Raw genomic sequence first — 24,846 nt, 5'->3', positions numbered from 1 at the left:
GGACACATTGCGGTACTATCTGCTGGGACATAAATTTAGACTGGTATCTGACCATGCCCCGCTTAGGTGGATGAGAGAAACGAAAGGAAGAAATGCTAGAGTCACCCGTTGGTTCTTAGCCCTGCAGGACTTCAGTTTCCATGTGGAACATAGGGCCGGAAAGCTGCACGGTAATGCGGATGCCCTATCGAGAATCCCTTGTTTAGTGGGGGAAAGTGCCAAGCCCCACGGCTTTAGGCAGAGGGGGGAGGTATGTAGCATGGCTAAAGGGTTTGTAGTCGATGGGAGGTATGTGCCACATAAGTGCCTGGTTGCTGTAATGTAGCCCGGAGTATTCCTTTCTTGCACATAATCTTGTATATGTGTTTCAGGACCTGTGGTAATGTCAGACCACATCATGTGATGGGTTACTGGGTGGGGTTAGCTCTTTATAAAACTGGCTAATCTTTTACACAGCAGAGATGTGTGGAGGTGAAACCCTCCTGAGTGTGTTACGGCTTCAGGACTGAGCCGGATGAACTGGACACTTGTTTTTCTTTACCTGAACCAAAGGCTATTTGTTTTCTGTTGTTTGCAACATGGTTTATGAAGCAATAAACCCAGTGAACTTTAAAGGAACATGTCTCCTGAGTGTCAGCCGTCGCAGCTGAGTGAGTGAAATCCTTACAATACGCAGAAATGAAATCAGATTTAAGCATAGGAGGCCAGTCTAGCTTGATAGATAGGACAGGAAAGGATACTGTGCGGTCAGTATAAAAACTACAAAACAATCCACACAGAGTTTACAAAATCTCCACACCTGACTAAAGGTGTGGAGGGTAAATCTGCTTCCCAGAGCTTCCAGCTAACAGAAATAATCCATAATGACAAGCTGGACAAATATAGAATGCACAGAACAATAAGTCCACAACATGTGGACTGAAATGAGCAAAGCCAGAACTTATCTTAGCAGAACTGGTCAGGAAACCAGGAGAATCCAAGCAGAGATGTGAATCCAGCCAGGAAACATTGACAAGTGGCACAGGCTGAAGATTAGAGCCAGGTTAAATAGCAGAGCCAGGAGAGACGATTAGTGAAAGCAGCTGCTAAAGCTAAACCCAAGGAGCAGCAGGTCCACTCAAAACCACCAGAGGGAGCCCAAGGGCAGAATTCACAAAAGTGCCATTTACAACCACCGGAGGGAGCCCAAGAACGGAATTCACAACAGTACCCCCCCCTTGAGGAGGGGTCACCGAACCCTCACCAGAGCCCCCAGGCCGATCAGGACGAGCCAAGTGAAAAGCACGAACCAAATCGGTAGCATGGACATCGGAGGCAACAACCCAAAAATTATCCTCCTGGCAATAACCCTTCCACTTGACAAGATACTGAAGCCTCCGCCTCGAAAAACGAGAATCCAAAATCTTCTCAACCTCATATTCCAACTCTCCCTCAACCAACACCGGGGCAGGAGGGTCAACCGAGGGAACAACGGGCATCACATATCTCCGCAACAAAGATCTATGGAAAACATTATGAATGGCAAAAGAGACTGGAAGAGCCAAATGAAAAGACACCGGATTAATAATTTCAGAAATTTTATAAGGAACAATAAACCGAGGCTTAAACTTAGGAGAAGAAACCTTCATAGGAACATGACGAGAAGACAACCAAACCAAATTCCCCACACGAAGCCGGGGACCAACACACCGACGGCGGTTAGCAAAACGTTGAGCCCTTTCCTGAGACAACGTCAAATTGTCCACCACACGAGTCCAAATCTGCTGCAGCCTGTCCACCACAGAATTAACACCAGGACAATCAGAAGGGTCAACCTGCCCAGAAGAAAAACGAGGATGAAAACCAAAATTACAAAAGAAAGGTGAAACCAAAGTAGCCGAACTAGCCCGATTATTAAGAGCAAACTCGGCCAATGGCAAGAAAGACACCCAATCATCCTGATCAGCAGACACAAAGCATCTCAAATAGGTCTCCAAGGTCTGATTAGTTCGCTCAGTTTGGCCATTAGTCTGAGGATGAAACGCCGAAGAAAAAGACAAATCAATGCCCATCCTAGCACAAAAGGCCCGCCAAAACCTAGAGACAAACTGAGAACTTCTGTCAGACACAATATTCTCCGGAATGCCATGCAAACGAACCACATGCTGAAAAAACAATGGAACCAGATCTGAGGAGGAAAGCAACTTATGCAAAGGTATCAGATGGACCATTTTAGAGAACCGGTCACAAATAACCCAGATAACAGACATCTTCTGGGAAACAGGAAGATCCGAAATAAAATCCATGGAAATATGCGTCCAGGGCCTCTCAGGGACCGGCAAAGGCAAAAGCAACCCACTAGCGCGGGAACAGCAAGGCTTGGCCCGGGCGCAAGTCCCACAGGACTGCACAAAAGCACGCACATCGCGAGACAAGGAAGGCCACCAAAAGGACCTAGCAACCAAATCTCTGGTACCAAAAATCCCAGGATGACCAGCCAACACTGAACAATGAACCTCAGAAATTACCTTACTTGTCCATCTCTCAGGAACAAACAGCTTCCCCACTGGACAGCGGTCAGGCCTATCAGCCTGAAATTCCTGAAGCACCCGGCGCAAATCAGGGGAGATAGCAGAAAGAATCACCCCTTCCTTAAGAATGCCAACCGGCTCAAGAACCCCAGGAGAATCAGGCGAAAAACTCCTAGAGAGGGCATCAGCCTTAACATTCTTAGATCCCGGAAGATACGAGACCACAAAATCAAAACGGGAGAAAAACAGGGACCATCGAGCCTGTCTAGGATTCAGCCGCTTGGCCGACTCGAGGTAAATCAGATTCTTATGACCGGTCAGGACCACAACACGGTGTTTAGCTCCCTCAAGCCAATGTCGCCACTCCTCAAACGCCCACTTCATAGCCAACAACTCCCGATTGCCGACATCATAATTGCGTTCCGCAGGCGAAAACTTTCTGGAAAAAAAAGCACACGGTTTCATCAAAGAACCATCAGACTCCCTCTGAGACAAAACGGCCCCTGCCCCAATCTTAGAAGCGTCGACCTCAACCTGAAAAGGAAGAGAAACATCCAGTTGACGCAACACAGGGGCAGAAGTAAATCGGCGTTTAAGCTCCTGAAAGGCCTCAACAGCCCCAGAGGACCAATTCGTCACATCAGCGCCTTTCTTCGTCAAATCAGTAAGGAGCTTATCCACACTGGAAAAGTTGGCAATGAAACGGCGATAGAAATTAGCAAAGCCCAAAAATTTTTGAAGACCCTTCACAGATGTGGGTTGGATCCAGTCATGAATAGCTTGGACCTTAACAGGATCAATTTCTATAGACGAGGGAGAAAAAACAAAACCCAAAAAAGAGACCTTCTGAACTCCGAAATGGCACTTAGACCCCTTCACAAATAAAGCATTATCACGAAGGATCTGGAACACCATCCTGACCTGCTTCACATGAGACTCCCAATCATTGGAAAAAATCAAAATATCATCCAAGTATACGACCATGAATTTATCAAGATAATTGCGGAAAATATCATGCATGAAAGACTGGAACACAGATGGAGCATTAGAGAGCCCAAATGGCATCACAAGGTATTCAAAATGGCCTTCGGGCTTATTAAATGCAGTTTTCCATTCGTCACCCTGTTTAATACGAACAAGATTATATGCCCCTCGGAGGTCAATCTTAGTAAACCAACTAGCCCCCTTAATCCGAGCAAACAAGTCAGTAAGCAAAGGCAAGGGGTATTGGAATTTGACCGTGATCTTATTAAGAAGACGATAATCAATACAGGGTCTCAAGGAGCCATCCTTCTTAGCAACAAAAAAGAAACCCGCTCCCAATGGTGACGAAGAGGGCAGAATATGCCCTTTCTCCAAAGATTCCTTAACATAGCTCCGCATGGCGGCATGCTCTGGCACAGACAGATTGAAAAGTCGGCCCTTAGGGAACTTACAACCAGGAATCAAGTTAATAGCACAATCACAGTCCCTATGTGGAGGAAGGGAACTGGACTTGGGCGCATCAAATACATCCTGGAAATCCGACAAAAACTCAGGGTCCTCAGAAGAGGGGGAAGAGGAAATTGACATCAAAGGAACGTCACTATGTACTCCTCGACAACCCCAAGTAGTCACCGACATAGTTTTCCAATCCAGCACCGGATTATGTTCCTGTAACCATGGAAATCCCAGTACAACAACATCATGCAGGTTATGCAACACCAGAAAATGGCAATCTTCCTGATGTGCAGGAGCCATGTACATAGTCATCTGTGTCCAGTACTGAGGTTTATCCTTGGCCAAGGGTGTAGCATCAATGCCACTCAAAGGAATAGGGCTCTGCAAAGGCTGCAAGGAAAAACCACAGCGCCTGGCGAATTCTAAGTCCATTAAGTTCAGGGCAGCGCCCGAATCCACAAATGCCATGACAGAAAAGGACGACAATGAGCAAATCAGGGTCACAGATAAGAGAAATTTAGGCTGTATACTACTAATGGTAACAGACCTAGCGACTCTCTTAGTACGCTTAGGGCAATCAGAGATAACATTAGCCGAATCACCACAGTAAAAACACAGCCTATTCTGACGTCTGAATTCCTGCCGTTCTATTCGAGTCAAAATCCTATCACATTGCATAGGTTCAGGACTATGCTCAGAGGATACTGCCATATGGTGCACAGCTTTGCGCTCGCGCAGACGCCGATCAATCTGAATGGCTAGAGACATAGATTCGCTCAAACCGGCAGGCGTAGGAAAGCCCACCATAACATCTTTAAGGGTTTCAGAAAGACCTTTTCTGAAAATAGCAGCCAGAGCCTCTTCATTCCATTTAGTGAGCACAGACCATTTTCTAAATTTCTGGCAGTATAACTCTGCCGCTTCCTGACCTTGACACAAGGCCAACAGGGTTTTTTCTGCATGATCCACAGAAATAGGTTCGTCATACAATAATCCGAGCGCTTGAACAAATGCATCTACATTCAATAATGCCGGATCCCCTGTTTCAAGAGAAAAAGCCCAGTCTTGAGGATCACCACGCAGCAAGGATATGATGATTTTCACCTGCTGAATGGGATCACCAGAAGAACGGGGTTTCAAAGCAAAAAACAATTTGCAGTTATTTTTAAAGTTCAAAAACTTGGATCTGTCCCCAAAAAACAAATCCGGAGTAGGAATTCTGGGCTCTAAAGCCGGAGTCTGGACAACATAGTCCTGGATACTCTGTACTCTTGCAGCAAGTTGATCCACACGAGAAAACAAACCCTGAACATCCATGCCAGAGCATAAATCCTGAACCACCCAGAGATCAAGAGGAAAAAAAAGACAAACCAGAGCACAGAAAAAAAAATGGTTCAGAACTTTCTTTTCCTTCTTTTGAGATACATTTAATTCATTTTCGGCCACTTGTACTGTTATGATCTGGTGGTTTAGGAACAACATGAGACAAGCTCTGAAAGAGGTGGTATCTGTACTGACCGCAGACCCTGAACCTAGCAGCGCAACTAGAAATAGCCGTGGGGGGGTACCTGACGCTCCCTAGACCCCTCGGCACAGCCTAAGATCTAACTTCCCCTAATGATGGAAACAGGAAACCTATCTTGCCTCAGAGAAAATCCCCAAAGGAAAGATAGCCCCCCACAAATATTGACGGTGAGAGGAGGGGAAAATAACATACGCAGAAATGAAATCAGATTTAAGCATAAGCCAGTCTAGCTTGATAGACAGGACAGGAAAGGATACTGTGCGGTTAGTATAAAAACTACAAAACAATCCACACAGAGTTTACAAAATCTCCACACCTGACTAAAGGTGTGGAGGGTAAATCTGCTTCCCATAGCTTCCAGCTAACAGAAATAATCCATAATGACAAGCTGGACAAATATAGAATGCACAGAACAATAAGTCCACAACATGTGGACTGAAATGAGCAAAGCCAGAACTTATCTTAGCAGAACTGGTCAGGAAACCAGGAGAATCCAAGCAGAGATGTGAATCCAGCCAGGAAACATTGACAAGTGGCACAGGCTGAAGACTAGAGCCAGGTTAAATAGCAGAGCCAGGAGAGACGATTAGTGAAAGCAGCTGCTAAAGTTAAACCCAAGGAGCAGCAGGTCCACTCAAAACCACCAGAGGGAGCCCAAGGGCAGAATTCACAAAAGTGCCATTTACAAGCACCGGAGGGAGCTCAAGAACGGAATTCACAACAGTGGTCCCTGTACTGACCGCAAACCCTGAACCTAGCAGCGCAACTAGAAGTAGCCGTGGGGGGTACCTAACACTCCCTAGACCCCTCGACACAGCCTCAGAACTAACTTCCCCTGAAGACAGAAACAGAAAACCTATCTTGCCTCAGAGAAAATCCCCAAAGGATAGATAGTCCCCCACAAATATTGACGGTGAGAGGAGAGGGAAATAACATACGCAGATATGAAATCAGATTTTAGCATAGGAGGCCATACTAGCTAAAAAGAAAGAATAGAACAGAGTACTATGCGGTCAGTAAAAAACACTAGAAAATATCCACCACAGAAAATACTAATCACCACATCTGACTAAAGACATGGAGGGTATATCTGCATCTCCAGAGACACAGCTTGGCTGCAAAAAATCCTTCACAGACAAAGCTGGACAAGACAAAACATGAAAATGCACAGAACTATAAGGTCCACAGCAGGTGGACAGCAAAAACAAAGCCAGGACTTATCTTTGTAGAAAAGCACAGCAAACAGGAGAGACCAGAAGGGAAGTGAATCCTCCAAAAACAATGGACAACTGGCACTGACTAAAGGATAAAGCAGGACTTAAATAGCCCAGCCCAAATTGCAAAAAATAGATACACCTGATAAATGCTGCGATCCAAGTACCGCAGCACTACCACTCATAACCACCGGAGGGAGCCCAAGAGCAGAATTCACAATAGTACCCCCCCTTGAGGAGGGGTCACCGAACCCTCACCAGAGCCCCCAGGCCGATCAGGACGAGCCAAATGAAAGGCACGAACCAAATCGTCAGCATGAGCATCGGAGGCAACAACCCAAGAATTATCCTCCTGGCCATAACCCTTCCATTTGACCAGATACTGAAGCTTCCGCCTCAAAAAACGAGAATCCAAAATCTTCTCAACCACATACTCCAACTCCCCATCAATCAACACCGGAGCCGGAGGATCAACAGAGGGAACAACGGGCACCACATACTTCCGCAACAAAGATCTATGGAAAACATTATGGATGGAAAAAGAGGCCGGAAGGGCCAAACGAAAAGACACTGGATTGATAATCTCAGAAATCCTATAAGGACCAATAAACCGAGGCTTGAACTTAGGGGAAGAAACCTTCATAGGAACATGACGGGAAGACAACCAGACCAAATCCCCAACCCAAAGCCGGGAACCAACACACCGACGACGGTTAGCAAAATGCTGAGCCACCTCCTGAGACAACACCAAATTGTCCACCACATGAGCCCAAATCTGCTGCAGCTTGTCAACCACATAATCCACACCAGGACAATCAGAAGGCTCAACCTGCCCTGAAGAAAAACGAGGATGAAAACCAAAATTACAAAAAAAAGGGCGAAACCAAGGTAGCAGAACTAGCCCGATTATTAAGGGCAAACTCGGCCAATGGCAAGAAAGCCACCCAATCATCCTGATCAGCAGACACAAAGCATCTCAAATAAGTTTCCAAAGTCTGATTAGTTCGCTCGGTTTGGCCATTTGTCTGAGGATGAAATGCAGAAGAAAAAGACAAATCAATACCCAGCCTAGCACAAAAGGCCCGCCAAAACCTAGAAACAAACTGGGAACCTCTATCGGACACAATATTCTCCGGAATGCCATGCAAACGAACCACATGCTGAAAAAACAACGGAACCAAATCGGAAGAGGAAGGCAATTTAGGAAAAGGTACCAAATGAACCATCTTAGAAAACCGGTCACAAACCACCCAGATAACAGACATCCTCTGGGAAACCGGAAGATCTGAAATAAAATCCATAGAACTATGCGTCCAAGGTCTGTCAGGGACCGGCAAAGGCAGAAGCAACCCACTAGCGCGGGAACAGCAAGGCTTAGCCCGCGCACAAATCCCACAGGACTGCACAAAAGAACGCACATCCTGCGACAAAGAAGGAAACCAAAAAGACCTACCAACCAAATCTCTGGTACCAAAAATCCCAGGATGGCCAGCCAACACAGAACAATGAACCTCAGAAATCACTTTACTAGTCCATCTATCAGGAACAAACAGTTTCCCCACTGGACATCGGTCAGGTTTATTAGCCTGAAATTCCTGAAGAACCCGTCGCAAATCAGGGGAGATGGCAGAAAGAATCACCCCTTCCTTCAGAATGCCAACCGGCTCAAGAACCCCAGGGGAATCAGGAAAAAAACTCCTAGAGAGGGCATCCGCCTTAACATTCTTAGTACCAGGAATGTACGAGACATCAAAACGGGAGAAAAACAGGGACCATCGAGCCTGTCTAGGATTCAGCCGTTTGGCAGACTCGAGGTAAATCAGATTCTTATGATCGGTCAGAACCACAATACGGTGCTTGGCCCCCTCAAGCCAATGACGCCACTCCTCAAATGACCACTTCATAGCCAACAATTCCCGATTGCCGACATCATAATTACGTTCCGCAGGCGAAAACTTCCGAGAAAAGAAGGCACACGGTTTCATCAAGGAACCATCAGAATTCCTCTGAGACAAAACGGCCCTTGCCCCAATCTCAGACGCGTCAACCTCAACCTGAAATGGAAGAGAAACATCCGGCTGACGCAACACAGGGGCAGAAGTAAATCGGCGTTTAAGCTCCTGAAAGGCAGAAACAGCCGCGGAGGACCAATTCATCACATCAGCGCCTTTCTTGGTCAAATTGGTCAGAGGTTTAACCACACTGGAGAAGTTGGCAATGAAACGACGATAAAAATGAGCAAAGCCCAAGAATTTCTGAAGGCTCTTCACAGATGTGGGCTGAATCCAATCATGAATGGCCTGAACCTTAACCGGATCCATTTCTATAGATGAGGGAGAAAAAATGAAACCCAAAAAAGAAACCTTCTGCACTCCAAAGAGGCACTTTGACACCTTCACAAATAAAGCATTATGACGGAGGATCTGAAATACCATCCTGACCTGTTTCACATGAGACTCCCAATCATTGGAAAAAATCAAAATATCATCCAAATATACAACCATGAATTTATCATGATAACTCCGAAAGATATCATGCATGAAGGATTGGAACACAGATGGGGCAGTAGAGAGTCCGAATGGCATCACAAGGTATTCAAAATGGCCTTCGGGCGTATTAAATGCAGTTTTCCATTCGTCACCCTGCTTAATACGAATAAGATTATATGCCCCTCGAAGGTCAATCTTAGTAAACCAACTAGCCCCCTTAATCCTAGCAAACAAATCAGTAAGCAAAGGCAAAGGGTATTGAAATTTGGCCGTGATCTTATTCAAGAGGCGATAATCAATACAGGGTCTCAAGGAGCCATCCTTCTTGGCAACAAAAAAAAAACCTGCTCCCAATGGTGAAGAAGATGGCCGAATATGCCCCTTCTCCAAAGACTCCTTAATATAGCTCCGCATGGCGGCATGTTCTGGCACAGACAGGTTGAAAAGTCAGCCCTTAGGGAACTTACAACCTGGAATCAAGTCAATAGCACAATCACAGTCCCTATGTGGTGGAAGGGAACTGGATTTGGGCTCATCGAATACATCCTGGAAATCAGACAAAAACTCAGGAATTTCAGAAGAGGGGGAAGAGGAAATTGACATCAAAGGAACGTGACCATGAACCCCCTGACAACCCCAACTAGTCACAGACATAGATCTCCAATCTAACACCGGATTATGTACCTGAAACCATAGAAAACCCAGCACAATATCATCATGCAAATTATGCAACACCAGAAAACGACAATCTTCCTGATGGGCTGGCGCCATGCGCATGGTCAGCTGTGTCCAAAACTGAGGTTTATTTTTAGCCAAGGGTGTAGCATCAATGCCCCTTAAAGGAATAGGGTTCTGCAAAGGCTGCAAGGGGAAACCACAACGTCTGGCAAATTCTAAGTCCATTAAGTTCAGAGCGGCGCCTGAATCCACAAATGCCATGACAGAAAATGATGATAATGAGCAGATCAAGGTCACAGATAACAGAAATTTAGGTTGTATAGTACTGAAGGTAACAGAACTAGCGATTCTCTTTGTATGCTTAGGGCAATCAGAAATAACATGAGCAGAATCGCCGCAGTAAAAACACAACCTATTCTGACGCCTGAATCTTTGACGTTCAGCTCTAGACAAAATCCTATCACACTGCATAGGCTCAGGGCTCCGCTCAGAGGTCAACGCCACAGTGTGCACAACTCTGCGCTCACGCAAGCGCCGATCAATCTGAATGGCCAGAGACATAGAATCACTCAGACCAGCAGGCGTGGGGAACCCCACCATAACATCTTTAACGGATTCAGAAAGACCCTTTCTGAAAATTGCCGCCAAGTCATCCTCATTTCATTTAGTCAGTACAGACCATTTTCTAAATTTCTGGCAATACGATTCTGCCGCTTCTTGACCTTGACACAGGGCCAACAAGATTTTCTCAGCCTGATCCACAGAATTAGGCTCATCATACAATAACCCCAATGCTTGAAAGAAAGAATCAACATCAAGCAAAGCAGGATTGCCAGTTTCCAGGGAAAATGCCCAATCCTGTGGGTCACCACGCAGCAGAGATATGATGATTTTAACCTGCTGAATTGGATCACCAGAAGACCGGGGTCTCAATGCAAAAAACAGTTTACAGTTATTTTTGAAACTCAAAAATTTGGATCTGTCACCAAAGAATAAATCAGGAGTGGGAATCTTAGGTTCTAAGGCAGGAGTCTGAACAATATAATCTGAAATACCCTGTACCCTAGCAGCAAGCTGATCCACCCGAGAAACTAACTCCTGAACATTCATGTTATTACTAGATTCCGTAGCCACCCAGAGATTAAGAGGGAGGAAAATACCAAACAGGCTAAGGAAAAAAAATGGCTCAAAACCTTCCCTCCCTTCTTCTGAGATGCAATTAACTCATTGTTGGCCAGTTGTACTGTTATGATCTGGTGGCTTAGGAGCAGCATGAGATGGACTCTGGAGAAGGTGGTCCCTGTACTGACCGCAAACCCTGAACCTAGCAGCGCAACTAGAAGTAGCCGTGGGGGGTACCTAACACTCCCTAGACCTCTCGACACAGCCTCAGAACTAACTTCCCCTAAAGACAGAAACAGGAAACCTATCTTGCCTCAGAGAAAATCCCCAAAGGATAGACAGCCCCCCACAAATATTGACTGTGAGAGGAGAGGAAAATGACATACGCAGACATGAAATCAGGATTTAGCATAGGAGGTCATACTAGCTAAAAAGAAAGAATAGAACAGAGTACTATGCAGTCAGTATTAAAACACTAGAAAATATCCACCACAGAAAATATGATTCACCACATCTGACTAAAGACATGGAGAGTATATCTGCATCTCCAGAGACACAGCTTAGCTGTAAAAAATCCTTCACAGACAAAGCTGGACAAGACAAAACATGAAAATGCACAGAACTATAAGGTCCACAGCAGGTGGACAGCAAAAACAAAGCCAGGACTTATCTTTGTAGAAAAGCACAGCAAACACGAGAGACCAGAAGGGAAGTGAATCCTCCAAAAACAATGGACAACTGGCACTGACTAAAGGATAAAGCAGGACTTAAATAGCCCAGCCCAAATTGCAAAAATAGATACACCTGATAAATGCTGCGATCCAACTACCGCAGCACTACCACTCATAACCACCGGAGGGAGCCCAAGAGCAGAATTCACAACAGGCCTCGTCCATCCATTGTCATCACCTGTGTGATTGTCCTGACGAATGGTGGTGACTACTTTTCTTGGATTATTGCGGAGCTTGGCTGTGACCGTACCGGGGTATATATATGTTCCATGTATAGCATACACTCACTGTGAGATCGCCAATAACCGGCCTTGTAGTGGAAGCAGTTGCGGCCTCGTCCATCCATTGAAGATCACCTGTGTGATTGTCCTGACGATTGGTGGTGACAACTACTTTTCTTGGGTTATTGCGGAGCTTGGCTGTGACCGTACCGGGGTATATATATGTTCCATGTATAGCATACGCTCACTGTGAGATCGCCAATAACCGGCCTTGTAGTGGAAACAGTCGTGGTCTCGTCCATCCATTGAAGATCACCTGTGTGATTGCCTCGTCCATCCATTGTCGAATTGGTAACAGCAGGGGGATACCTGTGTGATCCTCTGTCTGTTCTCTGACAAAAAGTTGACCGTAGTGGAAACTCTTTATGTTTAGCTGATCTTTTTAGCTAAATGGGCGTCGCCTCATCTTTTGTCTTGTTGAAGATGACATCTGTTTGGATAACAGGGCTAGATTTAGATACAAGGAAGAGGAGGCCAAATCTGAGGAGTGTAGCAGTGCAGATTCCAGAGAACAGCGGCCTCTGTGACAGAAATCATATTTATGGCAAGTGACAAGCGGTAATGAACATGGCACCATCTGCCGTCTTCTCATCGCTGTCCGCAGCATAAGCCTGCAGCTGTTGTACACCTCTTCACATCCTGCACTTAAGAAAACACCACAGAAAAAAACAGGCAAAGGTCCTTACCTGTCCAGGCATCAAATCAAATGCACTAACATGGTGCAGTGGGCCCAAGTAAAGATGGCGACTGCACAGGTGCGGTAATACCAAATGAGACAGCCAGCCTACAATCAGGGATTGACCGCTTGGCACACCAGTGCAAATAAATAATCTGCAGCAGTGCTCACTCAGAGTATGCACAGCAACTGTATCCTAGCCCATTATTAACGCCCTGTGGCGGGCTGCCCAGTGCTAACTGTAATGTGTCCCGTGTGAACAGAGGCCACAACATACAAAGCAATCAGAGCCCAACTGCACTTCAAAAAGTAAAAATATAAAAAGTGCACAAGACAATATAAAAATACGTAAGGTATTAGTTAATATTATGGCCACAATACGTAAGCTGGCAACCCACATCACAGGTCCTCACACTTGCCAGTCCTACTCTAACAGCAAAACCACAACAGGAGAAAAAAAAGGAGGAAAAAACATCCACTGTTCTAAAGAAAACACCACAGAAAAAAACAGGCAAAGGTCCTTACCTGTCCAGGCATCAAATCAAATGCACTAACATGGTGCAGTGGGCCCAAGTAAAGATGGCGACTGCACAGGTGCGGTAATACCAAATGAGACAGCCAGCCTACAATCAGGGATTGGCCACTTGGCACACCAGTGCTCATAGCAGAGGGTCTGTGATCGTGTGTCAGTCCTACCCTAGAACTTTCTCTGTCCTGTTTCCTTTTTGTTTGTCTAGAAATTGCCATCAGTCCCAATAATCACCTGATCCTCATCTACCAGAAGGTGGACGATATGTGGAGCCAGATCCATGAGCTGCGGGAGCACAATGGCCGCATCACAGGTGAGGATGGGGCAGGATGGGACCAGATGTCTGGAGTCAGTGCTGCGGCCTGGCACCTGTCAGTGACCCATGGACCCATCACGCCTTCTATGTTCCAGGCATTGACTGGGCCCCAAACTCTAATCAGATTGTGACGTGTGCGGTGGACAGAAATGCCTACGTGTGGACCTTGAGGGATGGGGTGTGGAAACCAACCCTGGTCCTGCTGCGCATCAACCGAGCTGCAACCTGTGTCAAGTGGTCACCCCAGGAGAACAAGATCGCCGTGGGCAGCGGCTCCCTCACTATTTCCATCTGTTACTTTGAGAAGGAGAATAACTGGTAAGTAAAGGGTTACATAATAATAATAATAATAATTTTATTTATATAGCGCCAACATATTCCGCAGCGCTTTACAAATTATAGAGGGGACTTGTACAGACAATAGACATTACAGCATAACAGAAATACAGTTCAAAACAGATACCAGGAGGAGTGAGGGCCCTGCTCGCAAGCTTACAAACTATGGGGAAAAGGGGAGACACGAGAGGTGGATGGTAACAATTGCTTTAGTTATTCGGACTAGCTATAGTGTAAGGCTCAGGTGTTCATGTAAAGCTGCATGAACCAGTTACCTGCCTAAGTATGTAGCAGTACAGACACAGAGGGCTAATACTGCATAAAGTGTATGAGAACATGATGCGAGGAACCTTTTTTTTTTTTTTTTTTTTTTATTATAAATAGGCCACACAGGGATCGTTAGGTTAATGCATTGAGGCGGTAGGCCAGTCTGAACAAATGAGTTTTTAGGGCACGCTTAAAACTGTGGGGATTGGGGATTAATCGTATTAACCTAGGTAGTGCATTCCAAAGAATCGGCGCAGCACGTGTAAAGTCTTGGAGACGGGAGTGGGAGGTTCTGATTATTGAGGATGCTAACCTGAGGTCATTAGCGGAGCGGAGGGCACGGGTAGGGTGGTAGACTGATACCAGGGAGGAGATGTAGGGTGGTGCTGAGCCATGGAGTGCTTTGTGGATGAGGGTAGTAGTTTTGTACTGGATTCTGGAGTGGATGGGTAGCCAGTGTAATGACTGGCACAGGGTAGAGGCATCGGTGTAACGGTTGGTGAGGAATATGATCCTGGCTGCAGCATTCAGGACAGATTGGAGCGGGGAGAGTTTTGCAAGAGGGAGACCGATTAGTAGAGAGTTACAATAGTCCAGACGAGAATGAATAAGTGAAACAGTCAGAGTTTTTGCAGAGTCGAAATTAAGAAAAGGGCGAATTCTAGAAATGTTTTTGAGATGCAGGTAAGAAGAGCGAGCCAGTGATCGGATGTAGGGGGTGAATGAAAGGTCAGAATCAAGGATGACCCCAAGGCAGCGGGCATGTTGCTTTGGAGTAATGGTGGAACCGCACACGGAGATGGCAATGTCAGGCAAAGGTAGGTTAGTAGAGGGAGAGAACACGAGGAGTTCAGTTTTTGACAGGTTTAGTTTCAGATAGAGGGAGGACATGATGTTAGAGACAGCGGTAAGACAATCACTGGTGTTTTCTAAAAAGGTCGGTGTGATATCGGGAGCAGAAGTGTATAATTGGGTGTCGTCAGCATAGAGATGGTACTGGAAACCAAATCTACTGATTGTTTGTCCAATAGGGGCAGTATACAACGAGAAGAGTAGGGGGCCTAGGACTGATCCTTGAGGAACCCCAACAGTAAGGGGAAGGTGAGAGGAGGAGGAACCAGCAAAACATACAGTGAAGGATCGGTCAGAGAGATAGGAGGAGAACCAGGAGAGAACGGTGTCCTTGAGGCCGATGGAGCGGAGCATAGTGAGGAGGAGCTGATGATCCACAGTGTCGAATGCTGCAGAGAGATCCAAGAGAATTAGCATGGAGTAGTGACCATTAGATTTAGCTGTTAGTAGGTCATTAGAGACTTTAATGAGGGCAGTTTCAGTAGAGTGTAAAGAGCGGAAGCCAGATTACATCCAGCCCTGATGACGCCAGGCACCATTACACTGCTTACTGGCCTCACGTCTACTGTCTCTTGTCTCACATCCACAGTCTCTGGCCTCACGACTACTATCTCTGGCCTCATGTCGACTACTATCTCTGGCCTCATGTCGACCACTATCTCTGGGCTCACGACCACTATTTCTGGGCTCACGTCCACAGTCTCTGGCCTCACGACCACTATCTCTGGACTCGTGTCTACTTTCTCTTGCCTCACGTCCCCAGTCTCTGGCCTCATGTTCACAATCTCTGGGATCACGATCAATATCTCTGGCCCTCCGACCACCATCTATGGGCTCACGAGTCACGACCACTATCTTGGGGCTCAGGTCCACAGTCTCTGGCCTCATGACCACTATCTCTGGGCTCATGTCTACTGTCTCTGGCCTCACGTCCCCAGTCTATGGCCTCACATCCACTATCTCTGGGCTCACGTCCCCAGTCTCTGGCCTCACATCCCCAGTCACTGGCCTCACGTGCCCAGTCTCTGGCCTCATGTCCACTATCTTTGAGCTCATGTCTACTGTAACATAGTAACATAGTTAGTAAGGCCGAAAAAAGACATTTGTCCATCCAGTTCAGCCTATATTCCATCATAATAAATCCCCAGATTTACGTCCTTCTACAGAACCTAATAATTGTATGATACAATATTGTTCTGCTCCAGGAAGACATCCAGGCTTCTCTTGAACCCCTCGACTGAGTTCGCCATCACCACCTCCTCAGGCAAGCAATTCCAGATTCTCACTGCCCTAACAGTAACGAATCCTCTTCTATGTTGGTGGAAAAACCTTCTCTCCTCCAGACGCAAAGAATGCCCCCTTGTGCCCGTCACCTTCCTTGGTATAAACAAATCCTCAGCGAGATATTTGTATTGTCCCATTATATACTTATACATGGTTATTAGATCACCCCTCAGTCATCTTTTTTCTAGACTAAATAATCCTAATTTCGCTAATCTATCTAGGTATTGTAGTTTTCCCATCCCCTTTATTAATTTTGTTGCCCTCCTTTGTACTCTCTCTAGTTCCATTATATCATTCCTGAGCACCGGTGCCCAAAACTGGACACAGTACTCCATGTGCGGTCTAACTAGGGATTTGTACAGAGGCAGTATAATGCTCTCATCATGCGTATCCAGACCTCTTTTAATGCACCCCATGATCCTGTTTGCCTTGGCAGTTGCTGCCTGGCACTGGCTGCTCCAGGTAAGTTTATCATTAACTAGGATCCCCAAGTCCTTCTCCCTGTCAGATTTACCCAGTGGTTTCCCGTTCAGTGTGTAATGGTGATATTGATTCCTTCTTCCCATGTGTATAACCTTACATTTATCATTGTTAAACCTCATCTGCCACCTTTCAGCCCAAGTTTCCAACTTATCCAGATCCATCTGTAGCAGAATACTATCTTCTCTTGTATTAACTGCTTTACATAGTTTTGTATCATCTGCAAATATCGATATTTTACTGTGTAAACCTTCTACCAGATCATTAATGAATATGTTGAAGAGAACAGGTCCCAATACCGACCCCTGCGGTACCCCACTGGTCACAGCGACCCAGTTAGAGACTATACCGTTTATAACCATCCTCTGCTTTCTATCACTAAGCCAGTTACTAACCCATTTACACACATTTCCCCCAGACCAAGCATTCTCATTTTGTGTACCAACCTCTTGTGCGGCACGGTATCAAAGGCTTTGGAACAATCGAGATATACCACGTCCAATGACTCACCGTGGTCCAGCCTATAGCTTACCTCTTCATAAAAACTGATTAGATTGGTTTGACAGGAGCGATTTCTCATAAACCCATGCTGATATGGAGTTACACAGTTATTCTCATTGAGATAATCCAGAATAACATCCTTCAGAAACCCTTCAAATATTTTACCAACAATAGAGGTTAGACTCACTGGCCTATAATTTCCAGGTTCACTTTTAGAGCCCTTTTTGAATATTGGCACCACATTAGCTATGCGCCAGTCCTGCGGAACAGACCCCGTCACTATATAGTCCCTAAAAATAAGAAATAATGGTTTATCTATTACATTACTTAGTTCTCTTAGTACTCGTGGGTGTATGCCATCCGGACCCGGAGATTTATCTATTTTGATCTTATTTAGCCGGTTTCGCACCTCTTCTTGGGTTAGATTGGTGACCCTTAATATAGGGTTTTCATTGTTTCTTGGGATTTCACCTAGCATTTCATTTTTTCATAACAATGGCATTGTGGGTAATAGATAATCTAGTCACTATGTAGAACTGGTGGAGAATGGGTGGACATGATGTGCCGGAGGCTTCTCACAACAATGGCATTGTGGGTAATAGATAATCTCTCTGGCCTCAGGTCCCCCTATCTCTGGCCTCAGGTCCCCAAATCTCTGGCCTCACGTCCCCTGTTTCTGGCTCACATCCTCTGTCTTTTATCTCCTGTGTCATCTCTTGGGTCATTCTGCTCTGCTCTCGAGTCAATCCTTAAGCCATATGTCCTATTCTTCTTTTGGGACATCTTTGCCTTCATGTCTTGGGTTATCTCTGGGATGATCACTTGAGTTCCATATTTACATAAGTAGAAAAAGCCTCTGGCCCATTATGTCCACCCATTCTCCAGTCCTATATGGTCACTAGATTATCTATTAACCACAATGCTATTGTTGTGAGAAGCCTCTGGCCCATCATGTCCACCCATTCTCCACCAGTCCTACATAATCACTAGATTATCTATTACCCACAATGCCATTGTTGTGAGAAGCCTCCGGCACATCATGTCCACCCATTCTCCACCAGTTCTACATAGTCACTAGATTATCTATTACCCACAATGCCATTGTTATGAGAAGCCTCTGGCCTCCTAAAAATGCTGATATAGTGTCAGCCATTATTACCTCTTGTGGTCGGCATTCCACAGGCTGACTACTCTAACTGTAAAGAACCCTTTCCTCCACACGTAATGAGTCCTGTGTAAGGAATAAATCCTTGCATTGACCTAATATGTATTATACATATAGACAAGATCTTCTCTCAGGCAGATCAACATTTGTAACCTCTGATGATAGGAGAGGCCTCCACCTCTTGGGTCCTCTCTTGGATGATCTCTCCACTCTCTTTTTGGGTCATCTGTAAGCTTCAGATTTTGATTCTGAGCCTCTAGGGTCCTCTCTGGTTGATATCTTGGATATCTCTTCATTCTCTTATTGGGTCATCTATAAGCTTCAGATTTCGATTCTGAACATTTTAGGTCCTCTCTGGTTTGAGCTCTTGGTTAACCCTTGAATGATCTCTCCATCATTCTCCTTTTGGGTCATCTATAAGCTTCAGATTTTGATTCTGGGCCTCTAGGGTCCTCTCTGGTTGATATCTTGGATATCTCTTCATTCTCCTTTTAGGTCATCTATAAGCTTCAGATTTTGATTCTGGGCCTCTAGGGTCCTCTCTGGTTGATATCTTGGATATCTCTTCATTCTCTTTTTGGGTCATCTATAAGCTTCAGATTTCGATTCTGAACATTTTAGGTCCTCTCTGGTTTGAGCTCTTGGTTAACCCTTGAATGATCTCTCCATTCTCCTTTTGGGTCATCTATAAGCGTCTCACTTGGACTCCAGGACGTCTATCTGTGTATTCAAATCTAGAGTCATTTCTGAGCTGTTCTCTTGGGTCAGCATTTGGGCCATCTCTTGTCTCTTAGGTTTGATAATCTCCAAACCTCTTTTGGACTCCTGACTTCTGGGATCATCTATGGGCTGAAATCTTGGGTCATCTTTCTATTCCTGTAGGGGTCATCTTTCGGCTTCATATCTTTATTTATTTTTCAGCTAATCACTTGAGTCATTTCTCAATTAATCTCTAGGATATTTTTGGTGCCCTTAATTTTAATTAAAAGTCCATGAGGTCTGTACCAACCCTGATTGTCCATTGTAGTCGTCCATCTCTAGAATGACTGATGAACATGTTTGTCTCCTTTCCTCACATGAGCAGGTGGGTCAGCAAACACATTAAAAAATCAATTCGCTCCACCATCCTGAGCCTGGCCTGGCACCCGAACAACATCCTGGTGGCTGCGGGCAGCTGTGACTTCTACTGCAGGTAACAGTGCAAAGGGGAAATGGACGTGTGGACATTATGGTCTAAGTGACTGGGGCATCGGACACAGACAGCGGAGAAGAGTGACAGCGGGGCAGGTGTCATCAAAAATCTGTACGATCCACAAAGCACAAGACTGTTCATAGCATGTCTCCTGGATGATGATGATGATGATGTATGAATGATGTCTGTATGTCTCCAGGATGATGATGATGTATGACTGATGTCTGTATGTCTTCTGGATGATGATCATGTATGACTGATGTCTGTATGTCTCCTGGATGATGATGATGATGATGATGATGTATGAATGATGTATGTATGTCTCCTGGATGATGATGATGTATGAATGATGTCTGTATGTCTCCTGGATGATGTATGACTGATGTCTGTATGTCTCCTGGATGATGATGTATGACTGATGTCTGTATGTCTCCTGGATGATGATGTATGACTGATGTCTGTATGTCTCCTGGATGATGATGATGTATGACTGATGTCTGTATGTCTCCTGGATGATGATGATGTATGACTGATGTCTGTATGTCTCCTGGATGATGATGATGTATGACTGATGTCTGTATGTCTCCTGGATGATGATGTATGAATGATGTCTGTATGTCTCCTGGATGAGGATGTATGACTGATGTCTGTATGTCTCCTGGATGATGATGTATGACTGATGTCTGTATGTCTCCTGGATGATGATGTATGACTGATGTCTATATGTCTCCTGGATGATGATGATGTATGACTGATGTCTGTATGTCTCCTGGATGATGATGTATGACTGATGTCTGTATGTCTCCTGGATGATGATGTATGACTGATGTCTGTATGTCTCCTGGATGATGATGATGTATGACTGATGTCTGTATGTCTCCTGGATCATGATGTATGACTGATGTCTGTATGTCTCCTGGATGATGATGTATGACTGATGTCTGTATGTCTCCTGGATGATGATGATGTATGACTGATGTCTGTATGTCTTCTGGATGATGATGTATGACTGATCTCTGTATGTCTCCTGGATGATGATGATGTATGACTGATGTATGTATGTCTCCTGGATGATGATGATGTATGACTGATGTCTGTATGTCTCCTGGATGATGATGTATGATTGATGTCTGTATGTCTTCTGGATGATGATGATGTATGACTGATGTCTGTATGTCTCCTGGATGATGATGTATGACTGATGTCTGTATGTCTCCTGGATGATGATGTATGACTGATGTCTGTATGTCTCCTGGATGATGATGTATGACTGATGTCTGTATGTCTCCTGGATGATGATGTATGACTGATGTCTGTATGTCTCCTGGATGATGATGTATGACTGATGTCTATATGTCTCCTGGATGATGATGATGTATGACTGATGTCTGTATGTCTCCTGGATGATGATGTATGACTGATGTCTGTATGTCTCCTGGATGATGATGATGTATGACTGATGTCTGTATGTCTTCTGGATGATGATGTATGACTGATCTCTGTATGTCTCCTGGATGATGATGATGTATGACTGATGTCTGTATGTCTCCTGGATGATGATGATGTATGACTGATGTCTGTATGTCTCCTGGATGATGATGATGTATGATTGATGTCTGTATGTCTTCTGGATGATGATGATGTATGACTGATGTCTGTATGTCTCCTGGATGATGATGTATGACTGATGTCTGTATGTCTCCTGGATGATGATGTATGACTGATGTCTGTATGTCTCCTGGATGATGATGTATGAATGATGTCTGTATGTCTCCTGGATGAGGATGTATGACTGATGTCTGTATGTCTCCTGGATGATGATGTATGACTGATGTCTGTATGTCTCCTGGATGATGATGTATGACTGATGTCTATATGTCTCCTGGATGATGATGATGTATGACTGATGTCTGTATGTCTCCTGGATGATGATGTATGACTAATGTCTGTATGTCTCCTGGATGATGATGTATGAATGATGTCTGTATGTCTCCTGGATGAGGATTTATGACTGATGTCTGTATGTCTCCTGGATGATGATGTATGACTGATGTCTGTATGTCTCCTGGATGATGATGTATGACTGATGTCTATATGTCTCCTGGATGATGATGATGTATGACTGATGTCTGTATGTCTCCTGGATGATGATGTATGACTGATGTCTGTATGTCTCCTGGATGATGATGATGTATGACTGATGTCTGTATGTCTCCTGGATGATGATGTATGACTGATCTCTGTATGTCTCCTGGATGATGATGATGTATGACTGATGTCTGTATGTCAGCATAAGTAATTGTCATTTTTCTTTTCTTTTTTTCAGAATTTTCTCCACGTATGTGAAGGAGATTGAAGAGAAGCCGAGTGCCACATTGTGGGGGAGCAAGATGCCTTTCGGGGAGATTCTTTTTGAGAGAGGGGAGAATGGTGGCTGGGTGCATGGAGTTTGCTTCTCTCCCAGTGGTCAATGCTTGGCCTGGGTCGACCACAACAGTTCTGTCAAAGTGGCTGATTCTGCGCACGACAAAGAGTGAGAAACAGAATAAGTATTCAAGTGACCAATAATGTACAATATACCATAATAATAGCTATGTATGATTGTGGAGACTCGTGGGTCAGTGGGTGCCCTGGCCAGAGACCACATAGGCCAGGGCTCATCCCCCCGAATGCCCGCTCTACTTTCCCCGTGGGCGCAATCCTACTCAGATAACACATGGTGAGGATAAAACAGTGTGGCCATAATTTACTGAAGCACCAAACAGACAATAACATATAGAACAGTCCCAGCACAGAACCCAAGATGGGGGACATTACAGAGTCTCACCATTCCGCTAACTCACTGGGATCAGAGCAGCTGTAACTTCGAGACTTCCAGGGTCAAATACCCCTCCTGTGGTACCCTGCTACTGGAGGGCGGCCACAAAGAGGAGGTAATGACAAGCTTAGGAAGCTGACAGTCCATTGAGGCACGTGGCCAGTTGACCGGATGGTCTCGAAATGGCTTTGCCAAACATATACTGTACAGTCCCTTGCGAAAGTATTCGGCCCCCTGGAGCTTTTCAGCCTTTTCCCACATATCATGCTTCAAACATAAAGATACCAAATGTAAATTTTTGGTGAAGAATCAACAACAAGTGGAACACAATTGTGAAATGTATTGGTTATTTTACATTTTTGTGGAAATTCAAAAACTGAAAAGTGGGGCGTGCAATATTATTCAGCCCCTTTACTTTCACTCCAGAAGATCATTGTGGATCTCTGAATGATCCAATGTCGTCCTAAATGCCTAATGATGATAAATATAATCTACCTGTGTGTAATCAAGTCTCCGTATAAATGCACCTGCTCTGTGATAGTCTCAGGGTTCTGTGTGAAGCACCGAGAGCATCATGAAGACCAAGGAACACAACAGGCAGGTCCGTGATACTGTTGTGGAGAAGTTTAAAGCTGGATTTGGATACAAAATGATTTCCAAAACTTTAAACATCCCAAGGAGCACTGTGGAAGCTATCATATTGAAATGGAAGGAGTATCATACCACTGCAAATCTACCAAGACCCGGCCGTCCCTCTGAACTTTCATCTCAAGCAAGGAGAAGACTGATCAGAGATGCAGCCAAGAGGCCCATGATCACTCTGGATGAACTGCAGAGATCTACAGCTGAGGTGGGACAGTCTGTCCATAGGACAACAATCAGTCGGACACTGCACAAATCTGGCCTTTATGGAAGAGTGGCAAGAAGAAAGCCATTTCTCAAAGATATCCATAAACAACAAGCCACCTGGGAGACACCAAACATGTGGAAGAAGGTGTTCTGGTCAGACGAAACCAAAATCGAACGTTTTGGCAACAATGCCAAACGATATGTTTGGCGTAAAGGCAACACAGCTCATCACCCTGAACACACCATCCCCACTGTCAAACATGGTGGTGGCAGCATCATGGATTGGGCCTGCTTTTCTTCAGCAGGGACAGGGAAGATGGTTAAAATTGATGGGAAGATGGATGGAGCCAAATACAGGACCATTCTTGAAGAAAACCTGTCTGCAAAAGGCCTGAGACTGGGACAGAGATTTGTCTTCCAACAAGACAATGATCCCAAACATAAAGCAAAATCTACAATGGAACGGTTCACAAATAAACGTATCCAGGTGTTAGAATGGCCAAGTCACAGTCCAGACCGCAATCCAATGGAGAATCTGTGGAAAGAGCTGAAAACTGCTGTTCACAAACGATCTCCATCACAACTCACTGAGCTCGAGCTGTTTGCCAAGGAAGAACGGGCGAGAATTTCAGTCTCTTGATGTACAAAACTGATAGAGACAAACCCCAAGAGACTTGTGATCACCGCAAAAGGGGAGCAACAAAGTATTAAGTTACAGGGGCCGAATAATATTGCACGCTCCACTTTTCAGTTTTTGAATTTCCACACAGGAAAGATATATATCTTGGTACCGTGTTAGCCAGTAGATAGCAAAGCTGCAATTTGTTACCATCTTTTCAGTTAGCCATTAAAAGGTATCAACCACAGAGGACTTTCAATTCTAAATATTTTTGAATTTCCACAAAAATGTAAAATAACCAATAAATTTCGTTCAACATCACAATGGTGTTCCACTTGTTGTTGATTCTTCACCAAAAATTTACATTTAGTATCTTTATGTTTGAAGAATGATATGTGGGAAAAGGTTGACAAGTTCCAGGGGGCTGAATACTTTTGCAAGGCACTGTATATGAGGGTAAGGTGAACGGAGGGTCCCAACCTGGTCTGTCCAAATGTCTCCATGGAGCCAGGTGACCAGATGGTCCCAACCTGGCTTTTTCAAATGTATCCATGGGTTCTGTGCTAGTCAATGGATCAGATCTGTAATCTTCCATTCAGGGCCGTAGTCTCTTTAGTTGGTATTTGGTAGAATCCAAATCTGTGTCTACCATGATGGAGCCTTGTTGTCCAGTTAGAGTGTTGCTTTATGGAGTCATGGTCTGTTACTTGAACAACCAAAAAAACATTAATTCAAAAGTCAGCATAAAGATAATAGTCTATGTCTCCTGGCCTACTGAACATAGATGTTTGGATAAATAAGATTAAATGCTGTGTTGTCACAATGGTATACTACAAAATCCTAAAGAAGCGTTGGAATACAAGCCAAAATAGAACGTTAATATCTGCACTGAACAGTCAATAGATGTATAAAACTTTTAAAAAGAGATTATCAGACTTAGGCAGGGCCACAGAGAAACAACCTCCCGAAAAA

The 24,846-nt window shown here is 44.8% G+C and overlaps 1 protein-coding gene across 3 annotated transcripts in view; it reads left to right on the top strand.

Moving 5' to 3' along the window:
- LOC138662772 (actin-related protein 2/3 complex subunit 1A-A-like) overlaps positions 1-24,846 on the top strand; it is a 218,598-nt gene that overhangs the window by 83,736 nt on the left and 110,016 nt on the right. For all 3 annotated transcript variants that reach the window (XR_011318069.1, XM_069748692.1, XM_069748691.1), the window contains exons 3-6: positions 13,404-13,508; positions 13,607-13,829; positions 19,481-19,588; positions 21,915-22,121. Coding sequence is in view for 2 of the 3 variants with exons in the window: in XM_069748692.1 (XP_069604793.1) it covers positions 13,404-13,508; positions 13,607-13,829; positions 19,481-19,588; positions 21,915-22,121 (643 nt within the window). In the remaining variant the exon portion in view is untranslated. The remainder of the gene's footprint in view (positions 1-13,403; positions 13,509-13,606; positions 13,830-19,480; positions 19,589-21,914; positions 22,122-24,846) is intronic.

This window comes from Ranitomeya imitator, chromosome 2, assembly GCF_032444005.1.
Source record: "Ranitomeya imitator isolate aRanImi1 chromosome 2, aRanImi1.pri, whole genome shotgun sequence".
NCBI classification, from domain to species: Eukaryota; Metazoa; Chordata; class Amphibia; order Anura; family Dendrobatidae; genus Ranitomeya; species Ranitomeya imitator.
The sequence above is the reverse complement of the archived record's forward strand: the minus strand, read 5'-3'. Positions and strand labels throughout refer to the sequence as shown.